The following is a 26,895-nucleotide window of genomic DNA, read 5'->3' on the forward strand; positions in this document are numbered from 1 at the left end:
CTCAACAGGTTTGTCATTTCATGTGCAAAGTGCCCTGAACAAAATTCTGTGGATACCTAGGAACAGACAGGTTCCTTAACTGTGGGCTGCTGAGGTGTTATGGCTGGGGAGGGATTGCTTTGGTTGTGCATATGTAAGCCTGTGCCTTTCTTCCATTTGTTTTCTGGGAGATTCTAACCCCAAAGCATTTTCTGCATTCTTTATCAGTGTTCCTCAGCTTATCTGTGTTTTTTAATCCTCACTCTCTCCCACAGACAGCTTGGTTTGCTTTCCAGGGTCATTGAGTTTGAGCTATCACACTTTATTTTTACAGTAATTAAGACTTGTGTAATATTCTTGCTTTCTTTTGCTGTCTTTCTGTGTCATTTTCTAGTTCTGGCTTCTCTTCTTTTGCTCTTTTGCTGGAGGCTCCAAGTTTGTTGGAAAGTCTTTTGCTGCCTGCAGTGCACACAGAATAAAAGTGCTGTGAATTTTTGCCACTAGACATCTACAGCACAACTGCTTTTGTCTGCAAGGAACTAGAGCCAGTGGCTTTTTTACAGCTGGTACTGAGAGCTCCAAGTGTCAGGATGAAATTAGGAGATGCCAGGATTTCTTTCACCTTCCTCAGCCTTTCTCTTGCTTCTAATGGTTCAGAAAGACTGTAGTAGCCTCTGCTTCTCAAAATAAAAAGATCAAGGGAATGACACTTAACTGTTTGACCTCAGATGAAATTCCTCTGTCTTTGTAGCTATGTGATGGTTTTGACCAATGGGAGATTCATAGGAAGAAAAACCTCCAGGGAGCAAAACAAAAAAAAGGAGAGAGTGTGATGGAAGTACCAGAGGTGGATGGGGAGTGTTGAAATGGGGTTTGGACATCCCAATTCTGCCTTGGCAACTAATAAAGTTAGGGCTTTTACATCAATCCAAGAAGTACTCCAAGAAAGGTAAGATGAAGAATTGTTAATAATGGAAAGAAATGGAGAATTTCAGTCAAGAAGAAAGAAAAACATTAAATTGTACAATCTTACCAAACTGGAATTCAAATGCATCTGGAGGTTGGTCCTCAAAGACAAATCCAGAGGTTCCATTTGAAATAAGCTGTGAGGTAATTGTGAACCTCTAGGATCAAGCAATACTCACACATTTGAGAATGGGAAACTCACCACCTCACCTGTAGCTCTCCTCAAAACAACAATGCTGGATCTGGGAATGGGCTGCTCAACATGCCAAGCAGTAAGCCTGTCTGATGCAGGAGCAGAAACTTTGGATGATGAAGTGTCATGGTGCACAATGTGCTGCAGCTTTGTGCCTCCTGGATGGCATGTGCCTCTGAAATGTAGCAGTTGATAGCATTAGCTACTGCCTCATCTCCTTCCTCCAGCTGTTTGTTGTTTTGCTTTGCTTTGTTTAATTAGGCCAGCCTTCTGAAGGACAGGCCATGCAGAGTGATTCTGGTGTTTAACTTCCTTCATAAAAACCACTGTTGTCAGGCAGCATTTGGTCTGGGGTGATTACCAGACCCTTTACATTAAATCACTCTCCTGAAACTAATTTTTCTTACCAAGTTCTTGTATCAGTGTTCTCTTTATTATCTCTCCCTGGGAAGGCTTGCTGTCTGTCTCAAGACCCTCAGTCTGATAAAGGAGGAGGCTGAACAGAGGCAACTGATTAAGTATGCAGGTATTACAACAAACTGACTGTTGCTGTCCTGTGTCCCTCTAAATAATTGGCAGGGAAATGCAAGGTACAATAAAGTGTTTTGCTTTTTGTTCTTTAGCATTTATAAAGGATGCCTTCATATGACACTGTCTTTTTAATTTCATATCTCCTTTCCTCTCACAGTTTTTATTCAAATTCACCTTCTTCTTTTGTGTCAGATCCTTACTGAAACAAACCTGGGGCTCTTGTTCTCAGCAGTGTCAGGGAAGAAGTAGGGAAAGAGGGATAAAGGCAGGGTAACTTACGTTCCATTTTGTGAGGTCTTGGTGATGATAAGTTTCTTTGATTTTTTTTTTTATTTAAATACTGGAGTGTTGACGGAAAGAAGTGTGTTGTCATTCCTATTTGTGATTCTCCAGTATCCTTGACTGAATTCAACAAAAAGAAGGAAATAGGGTAACAAAGACTTCATACTTATCACGGTTAGAAAATAAAAATCTGTTTGGGCTAAAAGTTAAAACGCAAGATAAAAAAAATATTTACCCATGCATCTTTGTCTCACTTGTGCTGGAACCAGACAGGCATGAACCTTGAAATACACAGCAGTGCACCAAAATCTGCTGTGGCACTGGGACTGCAAGATAAAAAAAATATTTAGCCATGCATCTTTGTCTCACTTGTGCTAAACCAGACGGGCATGAACCTTGAAATACGCAGCAGTGCACCAAAATCTGCTGTGGCACTGGGACACATGGCACGTCCATTGCCACAGCTAATTGTTCTCACACAGACAACAGCCTTTTCTGGTACAGTGCTACCCTTCTTCTTGTTTGCTTATTCAAGATCTGTTTTTCAGTTAGCAATGCAAGCCTGTACTTCTACCAAGGCTGAAATAACTTTTGCTATTAACTGCTCAATCCAGCTACTAAAAGTTTTATTAAATCTGAATCTGTTGTCTGCAGGTCCACTAGAACATCCAGGACCCCTGCTCTCCTCACTTCTGCCTGTTCATGGCTGTGGAAGCTGGATTGGCTTCATTGCCTTCCATGGTTACTCTCCATTTGCCCCAAGGTATCAGAACAGGAATGTCACACTAGAGCATCTGGAAAACACTGGAAACAGACAAAATAGATCAGTAATTTTATTTTTAGGTCTATAGTTTATTCTGTGAAAAAATCTTTATTTTGGAGACTGGTTTGAATGCTGTTTGGGACATAGCTTCATCTATCTTTTCTTAAAAACCTATTCTTATGTAATTAATAATTAAAACAGCAACATCAAAAGACTGATTCAGAAAATTGTTTTATATTCTTCTTAGTCAAATCCCCAAACAGTCCTACACACACAGAGAAATCCTGTGCATGGAAATTCAGCAAGGCTTTCTACCCAGGAGATTTTTCAGCTCTTTCCACCATTATAAATACGTCTTGGTGAGCATCATGGGACATCCCAAGCTCTCAGGGGTGCATGGACTGTATGTGACCTGCAGGTACACAAATGGGTGCAAGCATCCCCACGTGTATGCCAGCATTGTGCCATTGAAACAGCATTCCTGTTTTGCAAAGTAGGCCAGGAACATCTTCAGTGGATGGACTTGCTATTATTAACTAGAATACCTGTCAGTAAATGAGGTGATTTCTGGTTTGGTATTGGTAGAGATCACAAGGCTGTAAGGACAAAGAGCAACCTGAGCTGTTCAGTGAAAAGGAGCCCATGAGAAACAGAACTTTACAGAGGACAAGAGAAAGGGAGGAGTCAGTGGCAAGTAATCAGCCAATTCTTGCAGTCATCATTGTCACAACCAGGATAAAATTGAGATGTCACTTTTCCAGATCCCTATCAAGTTCTCTTTTATCTAAGTCCATAAATATGAATCCACAGAGCCTTTCCCTCTTCATTTGAGGAACTTCTCTTTTTCCTTCATAATTTATATGAGTATTAGCGCTTGGGGAAGCACAAAATTAATAGCAACTGTCTGTGGCAAGCAGAGTGCAGGCAGGTTCCCTTTGTGCAGCTCTGCAGCTCTTCCCACCTGCAGCACCTGCTTTAGCTTAGTCCTGAGCACCCATATTGCTGCCAGTGCCCCCAAACCCTGCTAGCCCAGCCCTACTCATCCACACAGCTCTGCTGCTCATGCAGAAAGATGTGTAAGTTACTGCTTGTTCTTCCAGTGTGGATTAGAAGCATTAGAATCCTCTTTTTCATGCTATTCCAGTCTTTCTCCTTCACCCATCTTGCCACATGCAGCACCAGCTAGTCCTTTGCACAACATTTAGTCTTCATCTGAGTCCTGCAGCATCACGTCCTCCAGTTCCCCATGTCTTTTCCTTAAAATGCAGACCTCTTGCATCCACCTCAATCCTGCCCAGCAACCCCAACCTCACAAATGTAGTTCTGGATTTTCACAGCATCTTTGCTGAGCAAACTTGGATTTGCTGTCACCCACAGAAATACCGTCATAAAGTGTAGACAAACACCACTAAGCTCACTTTAGTTTATCTTAATTCAAACATGTGGTAGCCTACTGGCATGGTAGCCACTCTGTGGTCTGCCATAGATCTCCCCAGCTAGCAGAGAGTAGTGGTAGTAGTCAAAACCTACTATTTCAGCTTAAATAGGAGAATCCTCCATTGCAGCGCTAGTATTGATAAATACATCGCTGATAAATGTTTTTTGCCAAAGCAAAACTGCTGCTGCTCATCCCACAGCACCTGCCACAACACATCTGCTACAACAGCTCAGGAATGAAGGGGCAAAAGAGGATGTGTGAAAGAGTGGGAGAGAGGGACTCCTCCTCAAAGAGGAATCTTTTAGCTCCACAGACTGTGGTCTGAGGGTTGATACTGAGGAAGGCTACGCTTGATTTGAGTTGCACATGTAACTGTGGCTCTGTTTCAGCTCAGGGCAGGAACTGGGTGACAGGTACACAGCATTTTGCTTGCTTCAGTCTGCATTTTGCTTTCCTACTGAGAACTCCCACCTGTAGTTTTTCATGCTCTGTCAGAAGTTTCCCAAGCTTGGCTCCTCATGCTTAGAAAGCTCTACTTAGTTTTTCATTCTTGTAGCATGACTTCTTTTTTTGCTTACTCAGAGTTTCTCCTAAGATATCTCTGTGGCATTTTTAGTCCCAGGTTCAGAATATTACTCTTTGATGCAGAAAACACAGGCCAAAAGAACTGACTTTTTTCTGTATTCATCACTGCACCACTAAATAAAACAATTAAATGTGAAGTTCTTTAAAAAAAAACATTGGGCAAATATTCCCTTCTATCTTTCTTTACTGATGATTTTGTTAATTGAGTGGGTTTCTGAAACCTTTGTAAGTCACCAGCTATAAAAACTGAGTAGAGGTGACATAAAGCACATCTCATTTAGACAATTCATAGACAATAGGGAGTGACTCTATAAGTTTATGTACTTTTGAATCCCTCATTCTTTTAGACTTCACTTGCCTGCCAGAGATGCATATCTAGAGGGAAAGGGAGACATATTCTAATTGGGATACAAGTGTACCATCCACATGCCACTTCATCCTACCTATGCTACTGTTCAGTACATGCTGGCATGCCATGCTCCTCATCCTCCCAAGAGCTGTCTGGGAACTGAGCAGCAGAAACCTTCCTCACAGCCTTGCTCTCAGCACTGCTGTATTCAAACAAAGCCACTACAGTGTAGCTCTCACACTCTGCTCTCAAAGCAGAGCTGTAGAACGGAGGTTTTGGGCAAAAAGAGGTTAAAATAGCAAGTGAGGAAGAGGAACAAAGGAGAACTCAGTGAGAATAAACTGGAAGTGCTGTCTGGAAGAAGCCAGTGAAGTTTGGAAAAGGGCTCTGAGGTCTTTTCCTGAAGGCCAGTATCATTTTTGCTATCTTTGCAAAAGCCACTGTACTACAAGGAGGCACTCAGGTCCTAACTTTTCTTTGTGACTTTAACAGAAGGATTAGAAATAGAGAAATGTCATTAAATTGGTCATATTTTAACTACTTTTTGTGAAATATCTCCAACTAGTGCCACACTGGATCCCTGTAGAACAGTTACTAATTGTGCCTCTGGTTAGTGCTCACCTCAGGGAATTCAACAGCAGCAAATAGCATCAGAATGGAGAAATAAAAAAACAGAGCTGGAAGATAATGACAAGGGAGTGAGAGCGTGGTACTCCAAGATCCCAAGTCTTTTCAAATTGAAGAAATCAGTATTGTCCTACAGTACAACCTGAGAGGAGAAAGTAACAAACACAAATAACCCCTTCCTGGTAAGATAGAGAAACTCCATAAACATCCAAGGCACATTCACATCCTGAAGGCATGCTTGCCCTCATTGCACACCTCCCTTGCCACCTCTGCAGCCTAGGTCTACACTGAATACACCCACTGACTGTGGTACCAGTTCTGTGAGAATTCCCTCGGTGTTCCTGCTCTCATCCATGCACCAGAGTGTGCCACAGGGCACTCGGGTCTGGGAACCACTGGGTCTGCCCCAGAACAGAGTGGGAAACCAGGCAGGATGGGGGATCCATTTCAAAGTGATATCCCTGGGTAAAAGCTAATCAGGATAAGCTAATGAAACTTGTTACCTTCAAATCCTGTACAACAACCAGGACGGATGAGCAAACACAAATGCTCTTCTTATTACTGGACATTAAAATTCAGCCCAGAATCCAATTAAGCCAGACATATCCATCATACAAGAGCTCTTCTCGGGTGAGGCAGGAAAGATCTGACAGCACAAGACTTTGTCTGTGTGACTTGATGACTGCATGTTCTGCTGTGATTGTGCCAGGTGATGAGGGGACAAGGCTGCAGACCCCTCTATGGCTCCATACTTAACAGGAGAACAGGGGCAGGGGAAATACAGCAGTGGGAAGAGAAACTGTGTCTTGCTAGGCAGTGTTTTTGAAGAAGATACTCTGTCGACTCACTGACATGCACTTCTGTGTGTGATAATTACTTCTTGCTTCCCCGGGCTGCATGCAGTGTTTGCTTCTGTAAGAGGCTTTTCCTTTGCCTTCCATGAGAGGAATATTTCTGGTGTCTTCCATGTACTTGTTAAGTTTTCTGCCATCAAAGCAGACTGAAGCAGCAGACAACAGAGTCTTAACTTACCTTTTCTCTCTATCCCTCATCATTCTGTGCAACTCATACATGGTTCATTGCTGCAAGAAGCCTTGCTGGACTTACACATAATACACATTCACAGCTCTGCCAACCTGAAACCACGTGTCTCAGTTCCTCCTCAAAGTCAATATTCAGTTTTGTTTCCAGCCTCCACTGCTCATTCTTTCTAGTGTTCATAACTGACACCAATCATGAATGTCTGTTAAGGACTTTTGGCCAAATTACAGATCTTTAATTGGCCAAAATTATTTCTGTTATCAAGCTGTCCAGGGAGTAAATCAGACTTCATGATTTAGAGCAATATTATTTATGCCATAGAAGTGACCTCATAACATTTAATGCTTCTTGTCCCATTTGTCTCTTTTTTTCAAGGCACTGTGCTTACTTGACAGATCAGAGCCCTGGGACACAGGTTTTACTCTCAGCTTTGACTGGTTGGGTGAACTTTAGCAAAACATTTTCCATGTCTCCATTCCCTCCTGTCAAATGAGACCTGCATTTGTAAGGACTGAAGGGTCTACTGCTAGACAGTAATGCAGACGAGACATTATTATTATTGCTATTATTATTACTTACATTTTCATGGTATTTCTATTATTTATCCTGCCACAAGATCTTGCCATGGTTAGAGGTATACTAGAGCTTACATGCTTGCTACTTGATGCACTTTTAGATATTGGTAGGGACATTTACTAGCAATATTCCACATGTGAGTAAGTGCATTGCTTCCTAAAGCACTTTAAAATGTAACATTAATGTGCATTTGTGCTCATCTCTTAAATGCAAGTGTTTCTGGTGTTAGATCTGAGAGTTGGCCATAGCAGACTGCAATGAAGCCTTGTAAAGAGCTGCAGCAAATTCATGGGCTTTGATTCCTTTTATTTTATATTACTATTTGTGCTTGAGGCAGCAGGATGTAAATTGCTTAGTGAGAATTTGTCAGCATCTCAAACCTACATCACACAAAAGAAAACAAGTTCACAAGATGAAGACAATGCAGAAGGAGGCCTGTTGCCAATGAGACAAAACAGTGAGAGGTGTGTGATGATGAATTTACTCTGGAAAACACCTTGGTTCTGTGTGTATGTGTGTGTATCCTGTGAGGGGACCCCCAACATTTAACCTGAAAAACAGAGGCATTAATGGCAGGCAGAGACATCCCAAAAATCATGCTATCTGCAGACATACTCCACTGTCCTCTCTTAGCACTCTGGGTATTTCTTGGAGATCTCCCAAGCATTGTCCAGCCAGGTTAAACTGCATTGCTTTATGAGATCTGATAAACCTCTCACCCCACAGTGATGAGAGCTGGTCACAGAAACTCTGGGCATGCAGCAGTGGGCTCCTTCCTTATGCCTAGGAGTGGCCTACTGGGCTTCAACCAGTTGGTTAAGGATAATGTTTAGTGTTTGCTGTTTATTATTAATTTCTCCTCAGCGAGAGGCTTCATAAAAATAGAACATAAACCCCTGTCATTCCTTTCCTCCCCCAGCATCATTACAGCTGCACATGTAAATGAACCACACATTCAAAAACTTCACAGGAGCCTCTGCTGGGGCTCCTGGCCCCTCTGCATTCTACAGTTTCACTGGGTATTCTCCCCTTACCCTTGTAACTCCTCCCCACTGCTCTCCACTCTTCCATCACCTCACAGCCTCCTGCACAGATAACCTCTGCTGAAGCCCAAATTATGACACATCCTATCTCTGAGTGCTGCAGAGCTTCAGGGAGCATGCAGATGTGCACACTGCCGGGGTGTACTCCTGAGGCAGCGCTCTAGCCACGCTTCCAGCCTTGGGATTTGAAGACTGAGTTAATATAGACTTAAAACCAGCCTGAGGGTTGCCCTTAGCAGAGAGTAGAGACACACTGTAGATGCCTCTCATCCTCTTCTTCTCCTCCCCTGCCACAGCACTTCCTTTCTTCTGCCTGCCTCTAAAATAACTTGCTGAAAGCAAAGAGTTTGGCAGAAGTCTGATCCCTGCTTTAAAAACGAGTAGATTCTTTCTTCCATTTTTGGGAGGATAAACACCTTTAAATATCTGAGATTTAAACTTCTTGGTAACACTTTTCTTCCAATGAGGATACAATCTGGTATTCCCTATCAGCTTGCACACATGGCTGTGTAGGACCATGGTAAATGAGGTGATAAAGGTGGTATAATAGTTCCAGTCAGAGCATGTCTAGTGAAGAAAATATTTCTGTATTCAGTTTAACAAAAAGGAGAAACTCACCCCTTTCTCAGCAGAAACAAGCAAACAGCACTGGATGTTCCTGAAGCTAACATGGGGATCACAGTCCCCATGTGAGTAATAAAGAATTCTTGGGAGAGGCTTTACAGCAGTTGGCTGTGCCATCCCAAATTAACGTCATGGAAAGTACGCAGAGAATCTGACAGTATGCAGAACTACTCTAACTAGTTCCAGTGGTGGGACAGAAGTCAGCTCAAGAACATCTGGAACATCAGAAGATGTGTATGATGTTATCTCATGTCTCTTCCTATTTGAAGCCACCTAGTTAAGTGAATGCAGCCAAGCAGATTTGCATTTAAGTGGTGACAGAATGTGGCTCTTAGACCTACATAGATTGTAAAATAACATGGATTATTGAGCCATGTATTCTATCTACTTCAGAAGTTTGACTGGACATAGATTTATTAGCACAGAACATTATAGAAGGAAATAGAAAGTTTAACCCCTTTCTCAGCAGAAACAAGCAAACAGCACTGGATGTTCCTGAAGCTAACATGGGGATCACAGTCCCCATGTGAGTAATAAAGAATTCTTGGGAGAGGCTTTACAGCAGTTGGCTGTGCCATCCCAAATTAACGTCATGGAAAGTACGCAGAGAATCTGACAGTATGCAGAACTACTCTAACTAGTTCCAGTGGTGGGACAGAAGTCAGCTCAAGAACATCTGGAACATCAGAAGATGTGTATGATGTTATCTCATGTCTCTTCCTATTTGAAGCCACCTAGTTAAGTGAATGCAGCCAAGCAGATTTGCATTTAAGTGGTGACAGAATGTGGCTCTTAGACCTACATAGATTGTAAAATAACATGGATTATTGAGCCATGTATTCTATCTACTTCAGAAGTTTGACTGGACATAGATTTATTAGCACAGAACATTATAGAAGGAAATAACTTGAAGAGAGGTCTTTGGCATGGGAATCAGTGAATCCTCAGAGCAAAAGTGGGAGATTCCTCAGATTCCCTGCTAGTTCAGGTGAAGGTTAGTTTTCCAGTGACCCTGGACATCAGGACAAATCCAGATACTCAGCTACTGTGGTGAAGGGGGCCATGTGAGTACCTAGGCAGACACAGGCAATTTACTCGTGCCCTACAGGGAATGAATTTGCAAATTAAAAACCAGCAAATTAAAGAAAAGGACATCTGTGAGAACTCTGAACTGACTGAAGAGCTGAACTGCCCAAAAGAGGCAGAATCAAGATTCCTCACAAGGGGGAAAAAAAAAAATAGGGCTGAGCTTGGTTCCTTAACTGAGGTAAAAAGAAAGGAAATTATCTCTATAAATATGGAGAAATACCCTCTCTTTTCAAAAATGCTATCACTTAAAAATTCTGTTGGCTTTAAGGCCAAACAGCACTGCTCCAGGAGGCAGATTGAAGGATGCTCCATGGAGACAGGGTCCACCCAGGCACTGCAATACCAAGATGCTGGATATTGAGGGTGAAGAAGAAACAGTGCAAGAGCAATTCTCACACTGGAGCAGGGTAATGTGAACCACTTCAGAGGAGTGCCTAGAAACCAACATGGCAAACAGATTGACAGCAATGTCCTGAATTTTAATAGAAAGGTCAGAATTTGAAGGAACATCCAAAGTTCAGCAAAACCTGAAGAATATCCCAAGACTCCTTAAGATCTATAGTGATTTCAGTGTCAATTTCCTACTTTTCTTGAGAATGACATAGATGCTTTAGTGAGCTTCAGCAAATATAAACTCTTAAGGAGTAACTTCCTCAGCAGCAGCCCCTGCCCATGCAAATGTTGGCAGGGGGAGCAAGATGATCCACCAACTTCATATGGAAAGCCAGGAGGAGCAACAGACTCCATTTGCCAGTGGCAAACCTCTACTGTGTGTCCCCTGAATTCCTACAGTAATTCCCCAATTCTTCATTAACTTTAATATTCCAAGACTTTTAAGCAGCTATTAGAACACCAGTTCCAAGACAGGGTCACAGATTTGGAGAGGACTGTTCAGCCATCTGAAGTACATTGATTCATTGATCTAGGACTTGGCCTTTATTCCCTGGGCTCCTAAGCAAAATGTGATTTCTGTGACCATACAATATTTTCCTTTTTTCCTCCTATGCGTGTGTCTCTCTTTCTCTCTGTGTGTATGTGTCTGTGTTGGTTTCTGCTTTGTAACTGCAAATCCCACAGAGAGTTTCAAGTAAGTTTGAGTCAGTTACAGTGATTTCAGAGGTACTAACCTCTAGCAAGTTCCATAAAAGTAGCTGGCAGGGTGTAACAGAGAGAACTTTGTAGGTTCTCCTATCAGGAAAAGGCTGTTGAGTGAACTGAAGCCATTTCTCCACAGAGAAGTCTCCATGTTGGAGTGAGAGGTTATAAAAGCCTCAACACCAGGAGAAGCTTAGATCAGAACTCACATCAGAAAATGTAACTGTGACATAAATCTTCTGGAAACCAAGCTCCATTAGTTCTGCAGATCACAGATCCCCTTGTTTGCAGCTAGAGAGGGCAGGAAGGATAAGATTTAATTTTATATTTAAAATCACTTCAATTTCATCAAAATGTTCTCTCTTAGATGTGACTAATCATAGAAGATATTGATCCACTTCTATCTCTCTCAGGAAGTGCAACTTCAGACCATATGAAAATAAGAGCTGAGCAATGAGCATAAAATAATGCAATAATACCTGTGTGAGAAGCAGGCTATGCAAACACAGCCCAGAGAAAAGAAAAAAAAATCATTATCTAAAGAGCAAATATATCTTTATAACCCTGAAGCAACAAAACTCCTACCACCTTATATTAAAATACTGTAAGAGAACATCACAAACCTATTACAGGAAGAATGAGAATGCTGCTTAATGGTTTTCTCATTGTTCACTATTATCTCTATGCATTGCTATGCCCTGCTATTATCAGCACTCATTTACACCAGTGGAGGGATGTGGATTCCTGTGTGAGGACAGATACACAAAATCTGGCACAGATCCTCAGGTGATGCAAATTGTCATGCCTGTACTGACATCAGTAAAGATGCACTGATTTCCTCCAGCAAATTATTTGCTTTTCTGCATGTAAAAAACACAGAAACTAGGTGCTGTTTCAGCTTGGCTCTGAGATACTTCTGTGGACAAATGCTCATGCAAATACATTCTTTTTATGTGCAAATATACCTATTGCCTTGCAGTACACATTGCAAGAAAGGACAGGAGCTTTAGGCTGCTTCCTATGCTGGAATTTAGAAAAAGGATTGTTCCTGATTTACCTGCCTACAACAATAGATCTCCAACTGCTTTGTCACAGATCTTAAAATACATAGAGATGAAAGGGTCAGTCTAGCATCACAAGTCTGTTAAAAATAAATTTAGGAAGCATTAAAGTTTGATTTTAGGACTGCTAGTCCAATGCTTGAATTGAGATCTTAAATAGAGCCATTGGGCAGAACAAATCCAACAGTCAAGACTGTAATTTTCTCACCTAGGGCTTAACGAAATGAAATTACATATTCCAGAATTGATGAATACAAGATAATACCAGTTTCAGGGTACACCTCTTTGTGGTAAAAAGAAAGGAATATATACATATAATGTTTAGGAATCAGGAAAAAAGAAAAAGTCACATTTCAGACTCTGTCTTTATAAATTACTTTTATTTTTTTCTTATTTGCTTTTATGTGGTTTCATGGAATGTGGACCAAGTAACAAGCACAGGCTACAAGCAATTCTAAAGCAAATAAAATATTTTCCATCTCTTAAACAGAGAATTATTTCTGGCTTTCTATAACATTTTCCTAAGGGAGAAAAACAAAAGGTTTCATAACTGAGACTGAAAAAGGGAAATAAACCACTGTTGAACTAGGAAAGAATGAAGAAAACAAGCAAGCGAAAATGGCATTTTTAGGAAAAATAACATGAAAGCAGAAGATGAATAAACCCTATGTACAGAAAGATTATGAAAGACAGGCAGTAGCTCTTTTTTCCTGTTTCAACCTGCATTCCAAGGCAAAAGGAAAAAAAATATAGCTGAGAAATTTCTACAGTCTAATTTATATATTTGTGTAGAGATATTTTTGCTTGCAGAAGTGCATATTATTTTATCTTATTAATTATTTTTTAAATGAGTAAGTAGATGCCATAATTAAGAGAAGACCCAAATTCTCGCTGACAGGCTCTGTTCTGGCACTATCTAAGGACTAGATGAGCATCCTGAGGTGAGATTTCTCTGATTTATTGTGATTAAAAGTGTAAATAATTTCAAATATGGCGTTGATAGGAATGTGTACAGTCTATCTCATATAAGTAGCCACCTGCTGCATGCATAAACTGTGTGAACCATGCCTGAACTGTGTGTTCCTGTGCACACCATTTAATGAAGGATGTGGAAGTGCCAGCTGCTGCCAAGAGTGGGGCAGCCAGCCCAAGAGTCACCTGGCACTGAGGCCCTGGCAGAAATCCTCAAGGGCATTGTAACACCTACTCAGCTGGGACATTTTCCCCTTAATACTTTTCCAAGCAGCCATGGGGGTATTATTTTGAATGCTAACAGTGCTGCCATGTGAGTCCACTGGTCCTAAAGTCTTCCCACAGAGCCTTAACTTGGATCTGCATGGGAAGTGACAGCAAATGGGTTGACACAAGGCATATGGAAGAAAGGTACCTTTGCCTCCACAGAAGTTCTAGTTGCAACAGATCATACAGCTGAGTGACAGAAAAATATCACCATCTCATTAAAAAAAAACAAAAAAACCCAAAAAAACCCAAAACCCACAAAATAATGCATTTGCGTCCCTTCTTATTTAAGTATTTTAAATTTCAGCTCTTTGCTGTTGTTTTCAGCCCCCAGCTCCTCTTGCTCAATGATGAGTACAGGTCTTGGCTATTCCAGGTACTGCTCTAACTGGGCTCAGGACACAGATAGAGAGGAGGTGTCCATCCAAAGCACTGCTAGACATTGTTTCACAAAAATTCCTTCCTTGATATTGCTTCCTGATGATCCCATCCCACCAGGAAGATTTCCCACAAGAGAAATTTCAACCCTCACACTGTATTGCTCTGGCTAGGACTTTATACAGTATCCTACTGAAGTCTTATCCCTGTGGAAGTCCTCGTGCTGTCCTTACTCAGCAATTTTATAGCCAGAACTTCATCCTGAACCCTTCCTAAACGAAGTCCTTTTCCATCTCCCACTTCATCTATTATTTCTTAAGTATTGTCGTGAATCAGTAACTCCATACTCCTCTGCCCAGGATTTTACAGGCCCTGCTGTAGGTACAGTGCAGGTTATAAAGTATAAGTTATAAAGTGTGTCTTAGCTGATTGCAATGGAAGTTATAAAGTATGCCTTAGCTGATTGCAAGTGTATGTTATATGTTATAAAGTATGTCTTAGCTGATTGCAATGGAAGCAGTGTGGATATAACTCTAAATTAGATGTAGTCAAAGGAGAGCCTACTTTCTCTTTTCCTCTCAGTGTGCTCTTTATGCCGAAATCATCTAAGCAGGACTTCAGCATCTGTGAAGCTGTGCCAATGCAGACCTCTGTCATTTGAAACCTGCTTACAGCACTCTACTCCAAATAACTTCTGATGCTGAGACAGTACATTGCTAGCAGGGATTTGCAGAACCCAGGGCAGCACCAATGCAACTATTTCTGGTGTGTGAAAGCTCAAGGGAGTTAAACCCTGAAATATGCTGGAGGAAATCTTAGACACTGAAAGAAGAGGGCAAAAGTAGCATTCCTTGTGTGCCCAAAGTAAAAAAAACAATGGATATCTGGGGTACACAAGACATTTGGAATTGTTCTGATCTTCTTTTTTAATTGCTGCAGGTTTTTTTTGTGCTGGTGCAATGCGCAAATATAGCAAAATATGTTAATGGTAAACCATAATATTTACAGTTGTTGTTAGCTCCTATTGAAATCAGTAGGATTTTTTTCTAATGTCTTTACCCTGGAGATAATCCATAGAATAGAACATCAACGCATAGTTAAAAAGAAAAATTATGGAAAACAGCACCTCTGCATATGCAATATCTTCATTTTAAAGTTACATAATTGAGCTTTTGAAATTAACAAAAAACAGCAAACAGTCTCAGAACACAAGAGCAATAAGTGACTTTAACATCATCTTTTAAAACTTGCCTCTTTACCAAGATAAAAAACTCTATCCTAATTCAGTACGAAGTAAAATAATATAGATTTCAGTCTAATGCAAATCCAAAATAAGCATTAAGACCTATGGGAAAATGTGACTTTAGAAAAATTCTTCTAAGAGTTCATGGAGTTGGTTTTGAGTAAGGAGTTATCTTGTAGACCAAACACAGGATAATAATTTAAAGACAATACTTAGATCCATTATGTCATGCTAGACAAAGACTGTTTCTATGTCTTCTTTTCACTGTTGATGACATGGTTAAAAGAAGACTTTAATGCCACTTTAATACAGAATGTTTGTGAATTGCAGCCATGTCTTTTGATGGAAGGGACTATAAAGGATTATTAGCTATTATTCTAATTGTATTTATCAGAGTGAGTTTTCCTGCTAATGCCTGGGCTCAGAACAGAAGTCCTTCCATAGACAGCTCCTACTGAGAGTTTCTCTGATAAAAACCAGCAGGATTTGGATCATTTAGACTTAATCTGCTAAATTCAACCCTGTGGCATTTCCCTGATACTCAATGAAGGGTACTGGGGATTGCCAAGGAAGGTTGTATTCCGATAAAGAAGGGATGGAAAATTTACATTTGCAGAATTTGCCAACACTTGGGGATGGTCCCTGAAGACAGGAGGCTGCCTGGTAAGGGTGATCTGAGCTATGCTAATTTGGCAACCTGTATTTTTGAAGTAAAACCTTCCATGACGAATGACCTTATTTTTTTGTTTTTAAAACTGTGAGGTGCTTATGCAATAGCCTCCTAAGGTAGAAAGAGACAGATGCCATGGAATAATAATCAGCCTAATTCTTGCTGAAAATCTCTGCAAAAATCTCTCTCCTTTTCCTCCTCTCCTTTCATAGGGAAGCTGAGTACCACCTTTCCCACACAAAGACATGCAGCAACAATTAGGGGCCTCTGCATAGGTCAGGAATCCTTCCATTTCCAGAGATAATCTTGGTTTTGTTCCCTTTTAAGATGTAGGTTTTGCTCGGATTTGGTGGTTCTTTTTGGTTTTTTAAAGCTTTTAAGAAAGAAAAGTTGTCAGTTTTTACAAAAACTAGCAGCAAAAATAAGACTTAAGTTTTCCTTAAAATAAGAGAGATGCTTCTGTTGCAGAAGACATCCCTTGCAGAAGACTGTTCCAGCTGACGTGAATAGTCACATGTGTCTAAAAGCTCAGGTCTTCACTTCTATCCAGAGCCTGAGGTAAGCTGGGCTGCAAAAAAACCTCAAACCTGACTCAAAATGAGCAAAATCTGTGGGCTGTGTCTGTGGTGAGAAGGACCAGCACAGGTCCACACTTAAACACATTGCCAGAACCTCCTGTTTTGTGAAGGCAAAGGAAATTCCATCACTGGGCAGAGACAGCAGGGCACTGCCTGGGTGCTGCTTTAACCCCTGCTTTTAGCCACTGTATCCCAAGATGCTAAAATATCTTTTTTGTTCTGTTTAGAGTGGCCGTTTTCTGTAGTGAGCAGTCAGTCCTCTACTCTTGGCTAAGAAAAGAAAAAATAATTAACATTGAATTTCAGACTTTATAACAGGGAAAAACATGTTTGGACATTGGGGGGAGGAAGGAAGAGAGAGCAGATACCTGGAGTTAACATATATGTCCCCTGCTGTCACACAAGAGCAAAAATACAACTCAGAGGTTGGTGAGCTGAATCATAAGGTATATTGGGCATCCTGTCAATTAGAGGTGAAAGACTCATCACCCTCCATCCAAGCTGCCTTTAAGTTACGTTCTGCAGGCTCTTTGATTTCCCTCTAACAGTCAGAGACGAGAGAGTATGAAACTCAGTGTATATAATCAGTGGGGGGAAAAAAGAACCTGCAGAAGTGAGAAATGTAGACTGTTTGGCATCTCTCATATTTGCTTTTCTATACAAAGATTTTGCTTTGCCTAAGCTATAGAAGGAAACAGAAGCAGTCTATTTTAATCTTCCTGAGCGAAGAACGCTGCAGGGATTGCTCTGTTATCCCCAGCAGCAGCCCTGACTTTCCACAAAAAAAAGGCTCCATCCAACCTTCTATCTAAATCTCTGAAACAGAAAGATCATCATATGATACACCAGCAATCAGCTGTGTTCTTAATGCATTTCTCTTTGTGCATTTTGGCATGAAGGAAAAAACCCTACAATTCTGCCCCCAGTCAAAGCCCACTGCAAAAGGAGCAGGATAAGGAGGAAGTATTTAGTCTTATGCAGAGAAATTGATTCTTCAGTCTGTGTAATGACGTATGTTAGAAACTCTGTGCAGAAGCAAGGAAAGCCCTTGCCAAGATGATGTTTCTTACAGAGCCTTCACTGCAGGGAGTCACTCCTTAAAACACAGTGAGGTTGATTATGCATTTTTATTTGGGTTTCTTAGCGGTTTGACTTGAGGGATTCAAACTATGCTGTTCTGGATTTACACCAATTGGCACGGGTTCAGGATCTGGCCCCACTTCTTTTTTTAAACTCCAGCTATTTCATGATGAATAAGAGCCAGATCCTGCAAAGGCTTACTACCTGCATTAATACTCCGAGGAGCCCACTCACTTCCTCTAAGTTGTGATTGAAAAATTGAGTCTTACAATGCAGTATTTTAGAAGCAAGCATCTGCTTTTTGGGATTCAAGTATGCCTTGACCATACCTATTCCTTTAATAGCCTTTCTTTCAACAGCAACACCTTCACTGATTTTCATACAATCACATGACAGATGCTGAGCTGTTATGGAGTGGTGTAACTCTACTTACACCAGTGGAAAATCCAGCTTGACATTGTAGCTCTGCTTGTGTGTTCAAAACAAACACGAGAGAGAAGGGTCCCTTTATTTAAATTGTCAAAAGAGAAAAGGAAGACGTTTTGGGCTTGTGTGCTTCATTTGTGTGCTTCATATGTACTTGTGTGTTGTGCACTTCAATTGTTTTGACATCACTATAACAAAGACAATAGAGACAACTCCAGGAAAGACATTTGATCTAGTTTTACTACTTATGTTAGTTTCTTTCCTATCTAGAAGAAGCCACAGCAGAAACTATGCTCCTTCTCCTTCTAACTTTACTAACTCTGGCTTTCAACCAGAAAACATCCCCCTGCTTTCCAAGTGCCGAAACAAAGGGAATTACAATACTGACTGCAGCTGTAATTACCAGCTGGTGAACTGGTGGCATATACTGAATACATAATCCAAGAGAATGTTGCTCTTCAGTAGTAGCCCTTTCCACCTATAGTGCTGGAATGCTCATCCTTGTTTACTATACATTCGTGCACACCCAATACATTTCAGTATCCAGCGCTAGTAGTCAAGCTTTCTTCACTGAAGACGAGAGACCAGCAAAAAATACTTTGTCCTTTTGGAGAGCTGGGTCAGTGTCAGATGCCCACGCACCAAAAAAAAGCTCAAAAAAACCCAACAAAAAGACAAACCACCAAAAAAAAAAAAAAGAAAGAAAAAAAAAAAGACAGCCCACACGCGAGGGCGATAGGCACCCTAAATGTCAAGCCTAAGTACAGCATCTGTATCCATCACGTGCAATATAATGCACCCCTTACATCAGCGAGGGCAGGAAAACCCCAGCTCACTCCAGCGAGGATGGGGTTTTTTACACAGATACCAGCAACTTAAGGCAAGCAGAAGCGACCACAGCGCTGCTGTGCTTTGCGAGGCTTCTCCGTGCCGGGGCTAAGCCGCACTCATCGTCGATCACGGACTTATTTATTTGTGACAGACAATGAGGGCACGATGCCGTGTGTGAGCTGCCCGGGGGGCTCCGAACGGGCTACAGACACTTCTGCACGGGAATGAGCGCAGTGAAGCGCGAGGCTGACGCGTCTTGGAAGCAGCATCCTGGCTCCTCTTTGCACTCTGCCTGCTCTCCCCGAGAACGCATCGAGGGAGGGATTCCCCACCCACCCACACACTGCCTCTCCCTCCTTGCGGGGCTGCAGGGGGGTATAACCCAGCTCCCGGCTGGATGCGGGCCCGGAGGGAGCCGTAACCCGCCCGCTCCCCTCCGCCGCCCCTGCCCGCCCCCTCTCCCCTTTGCACTTACTCCGCTCTCCGGCTCAGGACGCCTTTGCCGATGGCCTGGGGGGGCTTGTGCTGGAGCAGCGCGGCACAGCAGCCCTTGTCCCTGCCGTCCTTCTCGGCGGGGTGCTGGTGGGGCTGCGCCGCGGGGTGCTGGTGGCCGGCAGCCCGCCCGCCGCCGCCGGGCCCCGCCGGTGCCGCTCTGCCCGCGGGCGGCGGCGGCTGAGCCGGGAGCTGTTGGTGGTGCTGAAGCGGCTCGGACTGGCCCGGCGGCGCCGAGGGCTGCTCGGGAGGGGGACCCTGGGGCGGCTCGGCGGGGGCCGCCGGCGGCTCGGCGGGGGCCGGCTGCTGCTGCTGCTGCTGCTGCTGCTGCTGCCCGCGGAGGCTGCGGTTCTCGGTGCTCAGCTCGTCCAGCCGCCGCTCCAGCTCGTCGATGCGCTGGCGCTGGGTATGGATGAGGCTCTGCTGGTTCTGCACGATGGCGGTGAGCTCCTTCAGGTAGAGCACGGCGCGCACCGGGTTCTCCAGCAGGCTCTCCATGCCCCGGCCGCCGGCGCGGGGGCGGGAGCCGTCCGTCCCTGCGTCCCGGCCCGGCGGTCCCTCGGCAGCGCTGCCCCCGCCGCTCCCTGCCCACCCGGCCGCGCCCCGCTGCCGGTGCCGCCTGGCTGCTCCCTCTGCGGAGCCTTTCGCAACCCCTCCCGTAGCCGGGGTTCTTCTCCCCGAGGGGCGTCTCTGAGTCTTCCTCTGCTTTCGTTATCCAGGGTGGCTTGGCGATTTCTTTTTTTTTTTTTTTTTTTCCCCCAAATTGACTGAGGTAATTGTGTCTAGTTTTGGCTGCCGTGTGGATAACGTCCCTGGTTTTAGCTCGCCTGATGAGAAACAGAATCATTAAGGTTGGAAATGTTCTCCAAGATCATGAAGTCCAGCCTTTGACTGAAAAGCACCATGCCCCCTAAAGCACTGCACTAAGAGACATGTCTGCTTGTATTTGGGACTTCCACACTTCTCTGGGCAGCCTGTGCCAATGCTTAACTACTCTTGCAGTGAAGGAATTTTTTGTAATATCCAACCTAAAGCTCCCCTGGAGCAGCTTGAGGTCATTGACTCACAAGTCCCCTTGTGGAGTCGCTGTTTTCCTGGGAGAAGAGACTGCTCCCCATCCCACTACAGCCTCCTGTCAGGGAATTTAGGGCGTGATAAAGTCTCCTCTGAGCCTCCTCCTCTCCAGGCTAAACACCCCCAGCTCCCTCAGCCATTTCTCACATGACTTTAGCTCCAGACCCTTCACCAGCTTCACTGCCCTTCTCTGGACTTGCTCCAGCACCTCAAAGTCCTTTGTGTAACCTGAATGTAGGGTTAATCTCTCAGAAGCAATTTCTGAGGAAAATGGACGTTAGAGGAACTTGCTTGGAATTGTTGGTGCCCTTTAGGTTCTTTGGAAGAAAGCTAGGGCTTATTGCAGATTTGCTAGGGGTGTAGGTGCTGTAGATGTGAGAGCTGACAGGCAGGGCCTTTCCTGTTAGACTCCATGCAGGTTTTCTTCATTTCTCCAGAAATACCCTCTCTTGCCCTTCTTTATCCACAATTAGTATTTGCAAACTTACAGCCTTGAGTCTGCGGTACTCTCTGTGTGCTTTCTATTACATTCATCAGTAAATAACCTGGTTAAGGGGAATAAAATTACTTTCAGTAACCTCTGGGTAGGTCCATGAAGTTATTTCTGTAATGGGTGAAACCCTATCCAGTCACTGTGAGTGCAGAGGATCCAGGAGGCATCACGAACAGTCAGGTTTTAGACAAGCATGCCAGTAGATTTGACTCATAGTACAAGTACTCTACGACTAGTGTAGAGCCACTCTCATTTTGCCTTTTCAGATCAGCAAGACCTGCTCTGTAGCAAGGATTTCATGAAGTGAGGAAAAAAGAAATGTGAAAGAGAATCTCTGTTTCAGATGAGCTGAAAGGTGTATTTGCAGTCTCTTCTGTTCACAGATAGCCTTAGGAATGTAAAGGGATGCAAACAGACCCACCAGGATTAGAAACTGTTCACAGACTTCTCCTAAACCAGAACTGCTATTCACAGTTCTCTTGCAAGCACTTAGAGGTGGCTTTGGAGTGTCATTCAACATTGCCACATTTTCCCTGTGTGTTGGGGGAAGACCCCAGAGTGAACTCTAAGGACGTGAGCATTCAGATTTGACACATTTATGATTTTATTGGAAAACTGTATGGGAAATGTTCCTCCATCTCATTGCCTAGGGGTCGTTAATGTTTTGTGACAGGAAACTGGCATTATTCAGCAAGGGGAGGGATGGTTATAGGGGAATGTGAAAAAAGGCACACACAGCAAGACAGGAGGTGGAAACACCTAAGCTATATTTGGGGAAGAGTGGAAGAGATGGTTTGAGAAATGCTGCTGGCATGCTGTCTGCTTTCACAGGCACTACTGAACAGCACTATTTCAGTCTTGTGTGACAGGAACAGAGTCCAGGGACAGCCCTGAAATAACATACTTTAGGCTTTTGTAGATGCTGGGATACAAACAGGGAGGGTTGGCTATGGGCACATACGTGTTTGCACACACACACACAGAGCACTGTTAGGAGAGACTTCAGGCAAGATTGCTTATTTGGTAGAACAGAGGAGGCTGGTTTAAATCTTAAGGCAATCCCTGTGCAGAGTTCTGGTTTTGAAGAGGACATCATGTTCCTTTGTAGCTTAGCCATTTAAAAGAGATGAAGAAATAAGGGTCACAGACATCACACTGGCCTATCCAGGTAAAGTCAGCCAGGTCGGGGCATGTATTCTTAAGGAAATACTAATGAAAAAGAAAAACATAATCCTGATTTGGATGATTTGGGCTTGGGCCAAACAGCTTGGAACTCTTGTGTCATGGTGCTTCAATGCCTATCAGAAGATGTGACTTTTACTGCACAGAATGAACCTGATGTATTCACTCCCTGTTTCTGTACCTTTAATTTGCTTGACCAGCCTTATTAGCATAATTTGTACTAATAGATCTTTGTCATAAATTAAACAGACCTACGGTCATGTATTGGTAAGCTAAAATGAAGCAGAGTAGTAGGAAAATAAGAAACAAACCTGTTTTCTGTGCAGGTGTTGTAACTGGTGGACAAAAAGGCTACAACCAGCCTTGACCTTCCAGGTTTCTAAAGAGAGCATGTGCCAGAGGAAAGGCAGCAGAATGCTTTTGTTCCTAACATGAGGGTCTATGCAAGGATTTCCTTACAAACTTCGAGTTAGTAGAGTTGCATAATCCTCTGTAATAAGAAAATTGAGTAAAGATGGAGTATTCATCCAGGAGGAATCTGCAAGAACATCACCAGAAACTGAATGCCTTCTTTCTGTCTGTGAGAAAGATCCTGCGTGGCTGGAAAACGCCTCCTCTTTTATCCAGCCTTATTGTGGCCTTTTGATTATGCAGCCACAATACCTACACACATCATTTGCAAAGCTCTGCATGCCGGGGAAGCACTGCTCTGAAGGTGAATGGTAGGACTGTAGCCATCAGAAAAAGGGAATGCAGACACAGAGTGGTTAAATGATTTGTCCAAGGCCATGCAGGAAGCTGGGGAGGGAGGATGCAGCAGGAGGGACAAGGGGGGAGTAACCTGTGATGATACCACACGCTCACAACACAACAAATCTCTGATTTTAAACATCTTTGGCATTTAGCACAAACTTCAGGTCATCAAATGCTGCTGCTTCTCTCTTTTGGAGAGATATTATCTGGAAGGAAGCAATGGTGAAGATAAGGAAAGCCTGAATTCTGTTTAAATTATTTTTGCCACAGATAATTTGTTGGTATTGTATTTTTCAAAGTAGTGATTATTTTCAGTCCATTCCAGAAAAAATAATAATGAATAATAATGGATTAATTATGTTCTTATGGAATAAAGTGGCTTCCTTATCCACTTAGCAAGGTGCTTGGGCATTGCACAGACAATTACGAATAAAGTGCAGCAGTAGTAATTAAAATAAGCATGCATTATAAAGCTACAACAAAATGCAAATGAATCAAGCCCCAGGATTTAATGGAAAGGTCTAATACGACATGATTTAATTTTATATTTCTTTGGCTATTTAACTCAGAGTAAAATTAATCCATAAATAAAGGTGTACTAATAAGCATGATAGGGAAGGTAGTAAGTGTTTCAGCTGCAGAAAAACTTTCACTGCAGAATGTTCTTGTAACATTTTCTGAGAGGTCCTAATCTCACTGTAATTTTCAACACCTCACTGAAACTTGGTGCAAACAAATCACTCCAGCCTTTTTGACAGGTAGAGACTTTCTGTGTTTTTCCATTTGAAATTCTGTTTGAGGCATTCCCTTCTCAGTTACACTCTATCTCCTCTTGGACAGGAGGTCATCACAGCAAACCCAGGCAGTCTTTTCCTCCTTTCTTGCATTTGATCCCAATTTCCTCCACCTTCCATTCCTTAGCCTTGCAAGGTAACAACTTACCCCTGGTAATTCAGTATCCAAAGTGCTTCCAGTTGGAGAAGCAGGGCATACAGCTGAGGTTCCCAGCTTTGATTCTGTGCACTTATTATCATAAGCTTATGATAAGATTTTATACTTCTATAAGACCTGTATTTCTATTGTCTTTGTTTGAGGAGAAAGAGAATTTAGGAACATGTGTACAAGGACATGGAATACAACAAAGATTATTAGTGTTTAAGATCAAGTCCTTGATACTTAAGGAAAGGCACATTTAATGTTGGTCAACTCACCTTAATTAATGTAACATTTTCTCCCCTTCTTCCTGTCAGAAAGGCAAGTGAAATCCCCACAGCTGATATTTCCCATCAGATCTAAGTTTTTAAGCAGAACACACAAGGAAGCGTATCACAAACCATATAAAACCTTACAGAATTAGAGTAAAAGATGGGAGGTAAGAGATGCAAGAATCTTCGTCCTGTATTTCCATCTTTCAGTCTGATTTCTGGGGAAGATGGGGGCATTTTCAGTCTCACCTGGAAAATTAGCAGCTGCTCAAGTAAAGATTCTCATTACTGCTTGCAAACAGGCTGCAGACCAAAAAGAGTTCTGCAAGAATTAGATTAATAATCTCAAAATAGAGGATAGAATCAAGACAATAATAATGTTCTCATGCATAATTTATGGCAGAGGGAAAAAAAAAAGCTTCTTCTGAATGCTTCTTTCACTCAGGCTTTTTTCACTTGAGGCTGCATCCAAAACTATTCAGATCAATGAGATGTTTCACCATGCTGAGCCCAAGCCAAGTCACTATCTGCTGACACCCATTAAACAGATGGATAAAATGAAGCTAACACAAGAGAAGTGCTGCCCACAATCACACAGGACACTGCTCAGTGCCTGTAATTAGAAAACATTGGAATCAACAGCAGTGTTTCCTCTGCTTCCAGTGAACACTGAGTGAAGGTGGAAGTGGTTCTCTGGCACCCTCTAGTCCAGCACCTAAAAGCCAGGTGTTGTGGTCTGCAGTCCTGGCATCTGCAGTGAGGTGAAATCTCTCTGTCTCTCTTGTGTTGTGGCTGTTGAATTGTTAATTCATGTTGATGCCATAAAACTGGAAACATCTCAACGTATAAATTAGGCATAAAGAGCTGAGATGTAGTAAGGGCAAATACTTCAGTTTATTTCAGTTTTGGTTGGGTTTTTTTTCCTCTTCAGCAGAGTACAGCTAAACTGCAATATAAGAATTTAAAACAGCTGCTCATCAGGAGAAGGTACAATTTCTGGATTCTAGCCTTAGTTGAGATGTGTGGTTTTGACACATTTTAAGATCTTGACTGTATTTGAACTGTGCTGCTGCAGCCCTCTGTTATTTACTGCAAATTAAAAGGAATCAAGGTCTCTCTTCAGACTGCACTTCCCCTTTTCATGTTGCTAAATGTTACATTATCTTCTGCCTTTTTCATGAAATTAAGCTTTGACCACTTAATTGATTAATTCTAGAGAGCAAAAGCTACACAGAGACATTTTCTTCACAGTCAGTCAGGTTTTTGTTTGAGCTGACAGTTGTTCAGTCTTTTGTAAATACTGCAGTAAAATGAAAAAAACACCTGAATATGAGCTTGATTCTCCCAATATTATTTGGCTGGCTCCTCAGAATTTCAGAGGGGATGAGTTCATGTGATCTGACCTTGTGTAAGATACACTGGAAAAAAAAAGATTAAAAAAAAAAGAAATGGAATAATGTTAAGTGTAATTCATACTCCAACTGGAAGTTTTTTCTGTAATGGTGGATATCAAATACTGTCAAGAGAACAAAAACCATTCATGAACAGGATGCATTTCAGCTCAGGCTACAATACAGCATTTTTCTGATGAGCAGCTGTTTAAAATATTTATGTCAGCTTAGCTCTTAACTGAAGAGAAAAAAAAACTTGACAGAAGAAGCAGCATTTGTCCCTACCACATTTCAACTCTTTATGTTTGGTGTATAGAAGACATTTTCCCTTTGCTTCTAATTTTGTGCTGTCGGTATGACTTAACAATTCAACAGCCTCAACACTAGAAAGTTCACCTTGTTTCAAAATTCAGCTTAAAGAAGGTAAGACTGCAGACCATCACACCTGGCTTTTAGCTGCAGGACTAAGGAAGAAGATACCAGAGGACTCTTCCTGCCTTTACTCAATCCTCATCTGAGGCAGAACGAGCCTTTTCTGATTACAGACCCTCAGTGCAGTCCTGTTTCACCTTGACAGTGTGGCTTGTTTGGTCTGTGCTCAGGTTTCATAACAAGGGTAAGCAGATGCTGACTTCTCAGGGAAATTAAGGCCAGGACAAATCAATAAAGCATCTGGCCTGATGTGCTACATGCTGTATAATCTCATGCAGCTGGAACATGAGTGTAAGAAAAATGTATCTCCAGAAATGCTTCTGGTACTACTGGAAAGATAGTAAAAGGTAGAGAATTTGTCTCATTCCATGATATTTTGTCACTGTGGTTAGTCCCTGTCATGGTTGACAAGTTGAAATATTTTTCTTATATTAAGAAATATAAGATTATCTGTTTTATTTTCCAGACATGAGTAATTATGTTGTTCTCTACCAGGTAAAGAGCTCCTCAGTCCTAAAGTTTGTTCTCTCCTCGAAGGTGACTGATCAAATCACCTGATGATATTATTTTTAGCAAGATAAATGGACTGATCTCTTTAAATGATGTCATTTTCTAAAAACTTGAGTCTTTGGGCTTTTTTGGCTTTTGAGGTAATCTTTCAGTCTTCCTGTTATGCAGCTCGGTCTAACTAGAGGCAGCCCAAATGTTTGCTGAAGAGGTCGCTGCTGAGATGTGCTCCTGTCTCTTGTTGCTCATTATTTATGGGGTCAGGCTTTTGTTCAGGTCAGCTTTTGTCTTCAATTCTGCTTGTAGACAGGATCCCTTCTGCTCAGACATGCTGTCTTGTGACAAGTATTTCTGTCTTCTGTTTTGGTGTCTGAATTTCAAGGAGCATATGAACAGACAAAGCTCAAAACTGAAAGAACTTGCTGCAGACTTTTCTTTGAGGAACGCTGCAGAATTGTTTCAGACATCCACCACCATCCACACAGCTGCAGCTGACTCCACGGGGCAGAACCTCTGCCTCATGCAAAGGACACAAAGACCCCTCTGGTTTGGGAGACCAACAAAAAGCAGAAGATAGGTCAAGTGGTGGCAGATCACAGGTCCAGCTTTTGCGTTGCATGAATTAGCTTTAATTGAGGTTAAGCTCTGGTGCAAACCATTCAGTCTTGTGAATTTCTTC

General features: G+C 42.3%; 1 protein-coding gene across 4 annotated transcripts in view; it reads right to left on the bottom strand.

Annotated features, from left to right (window-relative positions):
* Positions 1-19,691, bottom strand: part of IQSEC3 (IQ motif and Sec7 domain ArfGEF 3) — a 97,715-nt gene extending 78,024 nt beyond the window's left edge. For all 4 annotated transcript variants that reach the window (XM_039708250.1, XM_039708253.1, XM_039708251.1 and 1 more), the window contains exon 1: positions 19,163-19,691. In XM_039708250.1, the coding sequence (XP_039564184.1) occupies positions 19,163-19,677 (515 nt within the window). In that variant the 5' untranslated portion in view covers positions 19,678-19,691. The remainder of the gene's footprint in view (positions 1-19,162) is intronic.
* Between the last annotated feature and the right edge of the window lie 7,204 nt (positions 19,692-26,895).

This window comes from Passer montanus, unplaced genomic scaffold (genome assembly GCF_014805655.1).
Source record: "Passer montanus isolate IOZ18808 unplaced genomic scaffold, ASM1480565v1 scaffold20, whole genome shotgun sequence".
Taxonomy (NCBI): Eukaryota; Metazoa; Chordata; class Aves; order Passeriformes; family Passeridae; genus Passer; species Passer montanus.